The following is an 8,289-nucleotide window of genomic DNA, read 5'->3' on the forward strand; positions in this document are numbered from 1 at the left end:
ACATAATATTACAGTAAGCTAATGTTTTAAACTCAGAAACTTATTTTAACCCCTAAAAGCCTATGTAAAATTACCAAAATGCCCCTACGGTGCATAATTGGTTATAAAAGGTATATTTTCCATATATTAAGTATCCTACTGATGTAACTTAATAAAATACATGTCTTTACTAATCTAATCAGACCTGGAACTCAGTTTTATAAATAAATTCTTTTATAAGCATCAAAATTACCAAAATGCCCTTTTGGTACTTATTTTGGTTTAAATTGCTTTTTGGGCATAAATGTTGATATACTACTGATATATTGACATATTATGAGCATAATAATGATTAAGACCTGTTTATAGTTTGTCCGGTTACCCGTTACGCATTTACGCGTTCGGATCGGCTTACGTGACTAGTTTACGTAAAATAGCCAAAACGGGCTTAACCTAGTTATTAAAACCTCATTTTCCAGAATGTATTTAGTTTACCCATATTATACAAGTACCCAAGCTTGTCGGGTCTAAATCACATTCTATCCCGGTCTTCCGTTTAATCTACCTGTTAGGTCCGTAAGGTTTCTTTCTAGCTAGTTGGTCTAAGTCTCCGACTTAAGTAAAGACCCATTAGCATCCTAATAGATAATTAAACCTTCTATACAGATTTATAGCTTCCGGTAAAAAGTATCTTTCAAGAATCTTAGGAATTTACTGCTACATCAGGTAAATACTTTTAACTTAATTTTCCCTATACGGGCTTGGGATACGGTATATTAATACCGCTTGGTCGGGTATGGGATTATCATGTCGGATTGTGATTTAATAAATCCGCATAACCCGTTTTAATATGTATTGTTTGATAACATAAACATTTGGGGGTTAACGACCGTGTCCTGGATATCCTTGGCTCATTTAAGTTATTAATGGCCACGACTATGCACGGGGTGCAGGCATGCACCCGACAGATGCGAATGCTAAATATTAATTTACCCACAAGTTGGGGATAACTCCTTTGTGGGTTCTATAAGTGGTGAGTCAGTTAATCATGTCCGGCTTACAAACCGGCCCCACATGTATGACAAGCATGTAAAACTGTATACAAGATTTTATTAAGATTGTCCCAAGTTATAAAAGATTTGTGCCTTGTGCATCTAAACCAATTTTCTTAAATGTTTTCAAAACGAGTCAGTTAAATTGTATTTACCAGTGTATACTGACGTATTTTCCTAAAGATTGATTTGACAGGTACTTATCGAAATAGGCTGGAGCTATAGGGTGTTGTAGAGGAACTTGCAAATCCCATAGATACCCTGAGTTTGTAGTTTTTGTTTCTTTGTACTTTATGATCCGCCTGTGGATCTTATTACATTCCAGTCTGTATTTTCTTGTATTCGAACATCGACAGACAGTATGGTTTGTAATAGTTTAATTACCCAGCCTTCCGCTGTGCTATATTATTGTGTGTGTTGACAATGATGATATCAACTACGTCACGATACTCCCCACCGGGCCCACCGGTAATATGTGGAAATATTGGGGTGTGACAGGTTGGTATCAGAGCCAACATTGAGCGAATTAAACACTAACCTTTTGTGTTTAATCTCAATGACACAATAAGCACATTCCTTAGACTCTCGAGTCTAGGCAAATGACCTAGGATGCATCTTAATCTTTCTTTTATTACTTTTATGTTTTGTTTTATTTTGTTCTCTTGTTCAACAGGAAGTTAACCATCATGCCTCCAAGACTAAGAGGACGTGGCAAGGGTCCCATGCGTGGAGGACCGTCATCTACAGGACCATCTCACAGACGCACTCCATCGGCGTCTTTTTCCACTTCCGACTCCCGCGATATGTGGGGTCAACCTTTCGAGCCGGCAAGACACTCGGTCTCGCTTAGCTCTTCACCATCTTTTCATCCGTCCTTCGGACCATTTGCTCCAAATGAGCCCGAACACTCTCACCATTCGGACCAATCTCACCACTCGCATAACTCCTTGCAATCTCATTCATTTCATCATTCCGAATCCCCCTACTCTCCAAGACAATTCAACCCAGCTGACTATGTGAATGACTTCCTTAGTTACAACCCGCTGGGCCCTAAGGACCATTTCTCTCAAGAAATGGAGATGGATGACGACCCCGACCCGGAAATGCAAACAGGAACCCCGGGCCACCCTATCAGCATATCTAGTGGGTCACCATTTCAGGGATCTCCTTATCGTGGACCCGACTCCTTCCAAGAGAGGATGGCTACCTATGACTGGTTCTTTACCCCATCTTATCATAGCTCTCCGGCTCAACCACCTTTAGATGATCCTCAACTTCAAGCTGTCTCACCACCACCACTTCCGGTAGAGGAGCCACCGCAGCAGCCACCACAACCACCTCCCGAGCCTCCGAGGCGAAGGAGGAACGCTCGCATGTCCGTTAGAGGAGGACCCCGTTTTAGTTCTCCTCGAGGGTCGAGTTCCTATCCCCCTATTCCCGAGGACCCTCAAATGGGTGGGCCCTCGAATGCGGCACCGGAGGCTGATCCTCCGCAAGCTTCTTATGCACCACCTATGCCGCCTGTGGGATTTGATAACCCAATTCCGGTATACCCAGGTTCTTCCGGGTATAATCCTTATGGAGACCCGTCGGGATATCCATTGGGCTACGGAACCCATGATCCATATCTTACGGCTGCGCAGTATCACCACCTTTATCCTTCTTCTTACCCCCCTGTGCCTCCAACTGACTACCCTATTCAGGGTTATCAGTATCCTCCATATCAGCCACCTCCTTCCCAGCAACTACAGCAGCAGCAACAAAACCAGGAAATCTTGGAGAGGTTGGACAGGGTTGAGCAGAAGACCAAGAAGAACAAGGAGAGGCACAATAGCTTCATGAAGGGTCTTGCCAACCTTATCAAGGGAAAGAAGAAATAGAGGGATTGTTTTTGTTTCTTGTTTATTGTAATAATGTCCCTGCGAGGACATTTGTTTGATTTCTGTATTAAGTCCCTGCGTGGACTTATTTTCATTCCTGTTTACCCCTGCGTGGGTAGTTTGTCTTTCTTAAGTCCCGTTTAGGGCAATTGTATTAGTTTCTTTTCGTAATGAAGTTTAGCTTTGGTTTTAATTGTGTATTTTATTACACCATGTTATTTCCTTTCAATTTATAATTGATTTGCCAAAGAAATTCTTAGAGGTATAACCTAGCCAAAGTATTAATTGGCTATGATGGTACAACCTTTTTAAGAAAATAAATCTCTGTTAACATCTGAAAACATGTTAACACTCCAAGCTGTGCGGTACGAGAAACCACACAAACTTCCAAAAAGGTACTTGGACCCTTCCAAGTCATATAAAGCCAAAATGATCAATATGAATCCTGGCTAGAAAATATCAGTGTGATGAATACACCAAGACATCCATTTGTGATGCATGCTTTAAGCAAAGGTGTAAAATGACAATGAATGTATGATTTATAAACTTCTTGTCAAAAAGGCAATGAACTTGATTCAGACCTTAAAAGATCACTGATATTTGAGATCATTAATTTGAATCTCAACTCGTTTCTGTGACAAGCTTTAAGCCAATTTAAATGTCCTTTGAAACGAGTTTAAAGATAAATAAAATGCCTTCTATAACATGGACAGTTGTGAAAATTTCTATCTTTTCTCTGTCCAGTAATATGTAGAAACGCATTATGTAAACATTCAGTTATATTATAAAATGGTCTAAATGGTTTAATAATACCATGACCAATGAATCATCAATGTGATGAACTTATATGTAATTTAAATTACTATTATTGTTTATATTATAGCATCCTGAAATGGCTGGCTCCGACGAAGTGAACAGTCATCCAGCACAGGGCAATACCAGAATTAACATTACTGGTGCAGAATTACAAGCTATGATCACCGCTGCGGTCTCTCAAGCGGTTGATGCAAAATTTAAGGAGCCGAGCATCGTTCGGTCACAAACTCACTCGAAAGCTCATTCTAAATCTCATACTCATAAGAAGAGTGAGTCAGTGCATTCTTCTAACCAGGGTAGTATACCCAAAAGACAGATAGATCTTGAGCCGACCCCTAGGTACGCCAAGGGTTGTACCTACAAATATTTTGTTTCCTGTAAACCGAGGGATTTTACGGGAGAAAAAGGGGCGATAGATTGCATGAAATGGATTGATGAGATGGAGACGGTGATAGACATTAGCGGCTGCGCTAAGGAAGATGTGGTTATGTTCGCCTCCCAATCTTTTAAGGGTGATGCCCTTACGTGGTGGAAAGCACTCGTGCAGTCCACCGGGAAAGTCCATTTGTATAACCTTTCTTGGGAAAAGTTTGTCGATTTGGTTAAGGACACTTATTGTCCTCAACACGAAGTAGAGCGTGTGGAGACTGATTTTCTCACCCTCGTGATGAAGGATCTAGATTGTAGATCCTATGTGACTAGTTTCAACTCCATGTCTAGACTGGTACCGTATTTAGTCACACCTGAGCCCAAGCGCATTGCGCGTTTTATTGGTGGTTTGGCTCCTGAAATTAAAGGAAATGTGAAGGCTTCTAAGCCAACCACCTATAGATCTGTTGTGGATCTGTCATTATCCCTCACTTTGGATGTGGTGAGGAGTAGGGCGAAGAAAAATTCTGAAGAGGGGAAGAGGAAGAGAGAGGATGATCAGTCCTCTCACTCGAATAAGAAAGGAAAGGGGAACTTTAGTTCCAAGAAAGGGCAGTCTGATGACAAGCCCAGATGCAAGACTTGTAATAAAAGACACTTTGGCAAATGCAATCGGGACCCATAGGCCAAACCATGTGGGATTTGCAAGAAGAAAGGGCACAAGTCTGTTGAGTGCCGAAGCATCAAGGATGCAACCTGTTATGGTTGCAATGAAAAGGGGCATATTAAGACCAATTGCCCCAAGAACGCGAAGAAGTCTGAAGAGACTAAAAAGAACAATGCCAGAGTGTTCCAGATGCAGGCTAGGGAAGCGGTGAATGATGATAAAGTGATAACAGGTACCTTCCTCATCAATAATAATTATGCTAGAGTCTTATTTGATTCCGGTGCTGATAGGTCCTTTGTAGACCATAAGTTCTGTAAGTTGTTGAATTTACCTATTAAGACTCTAGACATAAAATATGAGGTAGAGCTTGCCGATGGTACCTTAGAATCAGTTTCGACTCTTCTGGATGGATGTTCCATAGCTATTAAGAATCATTCTATTCCGTTGTCCCTTCTGCCAATGAAGTTGGCCGGTTTTGATATAGTTTTAGGCATGGATTGGTTGTCGCATAACCAAGCCCAAATTGCCTGTGATAAGAAGCTAGTTACCATCAAAACCCCTTCTAATGAAGTAGTCACTATCCAAGGAGATACACAATATGGATTGCCCGACAATATGTCCATTCTTAAAGTATCTCCGTGCTTGAAAAGTGGATGTATCATTTATGTGGCACAAGTGACTGTGGATAATCCAAAGCCGAAGATCGAAGATATTCCAATCATTTCAGAATATCCAGATGTCTTTCCTGACGAATTACCTGGATTACCTCTTGAGAGACAGGTAGAGTTCAGAATAGATATTCTTCCAGGATCTGCGCCTATAGCACGAGCTCCGTACCGCCTAGCGCCTACTGAAATGAAGGAGCTCAGAACTCAGTTAGATGATTTGTTAGATAAAGGTTTCATCCAACCTAGTTCTTCACCTTGGGGAGCTCCTATTCTGTTTGTGAAAAAGAAAGACGGATCAATGCGTTTATGTATTGATTACCGTGAATTGAATAAAGTAACGATCAAGAATCGTTATCCTTTACCCAGGATCGATGACTTGTTCGATCAACTCCAAGGAGCGAGTTACTTCTCAAAGATAGATTTGAGATCTGGGTATCATCAACTTAAGGTTCGAACCAAGGATGTTCCGAAGACAGCATTCAGAACGAGGTATGGACACTTCGAGTTCTTAGTGATGCCTTTTGGGCTCACTAATGCACCTGCCGCATTCATGGATCTCATGAATAGAGTCTGCAAACCATATCTAGATAAGTTTGTCATTGTCTTTATAGATGACATACTTATCTACTCGCGTAGCCAAGAGGAGCACGAAAAGCACCTTCGATGTATTTTAGAACTGCTTCGACAGGAGAAATTATATGCCAAATTCTCTAAGTGTGAATTTTGGCTTCGCAAGGTCCAGTTTCTTGGACATGTGGTCAGTGAACACGGTATTCAGGTGGATCCTGCCAAAGTAGAGGCTGTAATGAATTGGGAAGCACCTAAGACACCTACAGAAATTCGCAGCTTTCTGGGTTTAGCAGGATATTATAGGAGATTCATTGAGAACTTCTCAAGAATAGCTGCACCATTGACTTCCTTGACCCGTAAGAAGGAGAAATTTATCTGGGGTCCCAAGCAGCAGGAATCCTTCGAGACTTTAAAGCAAAGATTGAGCAACGCTCCGGTTTTGTCACTACCGGAAGGAATTGAAGACTTTGTTGTTTACTGCGATGCCTCACACACCGGCATGGGATGTGTACTTATGCAACGAGGCAATGTGATTGCCTATGCATCGCGACAGCTAAAGGTTCATGAAAAGAACTACACCACTCATGATTTGGAATTGGGTGCTGTAGTATTTGCACTAAAGTTGTGGAGACATTACTTGTATGGAACTAAATGTGTGATCTATTCAGATCACAAAAGTCTCCAACATTTGTTCAATCAAAAAGAACTCAATATGAGACAACGACGTTGGATGGAAACGTTAAATGATTATGATTGCGAAATTCGCTACCATCCCGGTAAGGCGAATGTGGTCGCAGATGCTTTAAGCCGGAAGGAAAGAGTTAAGCCAATTAGGATCAATGCAAAGAGCATTGAGTTGAAGAATAATTTGAACGAAAGACTGTTGGCTGCACAAAAAGATGCCATGTTGGAAGATAATCTTTTAAATGAAAAGTTAGGTGTAACTGCTGAACAGTTGACACCTGGAAAAGACGGAATTCTTAGGATGAATGGCAGAATTTGGGTTCCTATTCAAGGAGGACTACGGGATGTAATCCTTCAGGAAGCCCACAATTCTAAGTATTCGGTTCACCCGGGAGGTGATAAGATGTATCAAGATTTAAAGGCCAATTATTGGTGGATAGGTTTAAAGAAATCTATTGCCACCCATGTAGCTAAGTGTCTGACATGTGCTCAGATTAAAGCCGAACATCAGAAGCCATCAGGACTTCTACAACAGCCGGAACTTCCCACTTGGAAATGGGAAATGGTAACTATGGACTTTATAACCAAGTTACCCAAAACAAAGCACGGAAATGACACTATATGGGTTATTGTTGATAGACTGACAAAGTCAGCTCATTTCCTGCCCATTAAGGAGACTTATAGCTCCGATAAGTTAGCCCAGTTATATGTCGATAAGATTGTAGCTCTTCATGGAGTACCGGTGGCAATTATCTCTGATAGAGATACTAGGTACACCTCTCACTTTTGGAGAAGTTTTCAACAATCATTGGGCTCACGTCTGAATTTTAGTACTGCTTACCATCCTCAGACCGATGGACAAAGTGAGCGTACTATTCAGACCTTAGAAGACATGCTTCGTGCATGTGTTATGGATTTGGGTGGTAGTTGGGACGACCACCTGCCTTTGATTGAGTTCTCCTATAACAATAGTTATCATACCAGCATTCAGGCTGCGCCTTTTGAGGCACTGTATGGTAGAAGATGTAGAACACCTGTCTGTTGGGCCGAAGTGGGAGAAGCTCAGATATCAGGACCTGATATAGTCCTTGAGACAACGGAAAAGATTATTCAAATTCGAGATCGCCTAAAAGCGGCCAGGGATAGGCAGAGAAGCTATGCTAATTTAAGACGAAAGCCTCTAAAGTTTGAAGTAGGCGATAAAGTGTTGTTGAAAGTGTCACCTTGGAAAGGTGTAATGCGTTTTGGTAAAAAGGGGAAGTTGAGCCCCAGATATATCGGACCATTCGAGATCCTCGAATGTGTTGGCAGTGTAGCATATAGGCTAAGACTGCCAGAGGAGCTAAGTGGAATTCATGATGTGTTCCACGTTTGTAATCTCAAGAAATGTTTAGCTGATGAATCTTTAGCAATGTCTCATAAAGACGTGCAAGTTGATAAAAGCTTGAGATTCATTGAGAAGCCTATAGCAATTGAAGATCGGCAAGTCAAGAAGCTCCGAAGAAAGTATGTACCGATAGTAAAAGTTAAATGGGACGCTCGTAGAGGTCCCGAATATACGTGGGAAGTTGAGTCCACTATGAAACAAAAGTACCCTCACTTGT

At 41.4% G+C, this 8,289-nt stretch overlaps 1 protein-coding gene across 1 annotated transcript; it reads left to right on the top strand.

The window, feature by feature from the left end:
• The first annotated feature begins 1,717 nt into the window (after window positions 1-1,717).
• LOC118485784 (extensin-like) lies at window positions 1,718-2,911 on the top strand. The gene has a single exon (XM_035982234.1). It carries the CDS (start codon window positions 1,718-1,720, stop codon window positions 2,909-2,911), a length of 1,194 nt encoding a protein of 397 aa, XP_035838127.1.
• The last annotated feature ends 5,378 nt before the right edge of the window (window positions 2,912-8,289 follow it).

This window comes from Helianthus annuus, chromosome 13 (assembly GCF_002127325.2).
Source record: "Helianthus annuus cultivar XRQ/B chromosome 13, HanXRQr2.0-SUNRISE, whole genome shotgun sequence".
Classification (NCBI taxonomy): Eukaryota; Viridiplantae; Streptophyta; class Magnoliopsida; order Asterales; family Asteraceae; genus Helianthus; species Helianthus annuus.

Coding starts and splice junctions, on each gene's coding strand:
- LOC118485784 (XM_035982234.1), top strand. CDS start 1,718: ATGCCTCCAAGACTAAGAGGACGTGGCAAGGGTCCCATGCGTGGAGGA.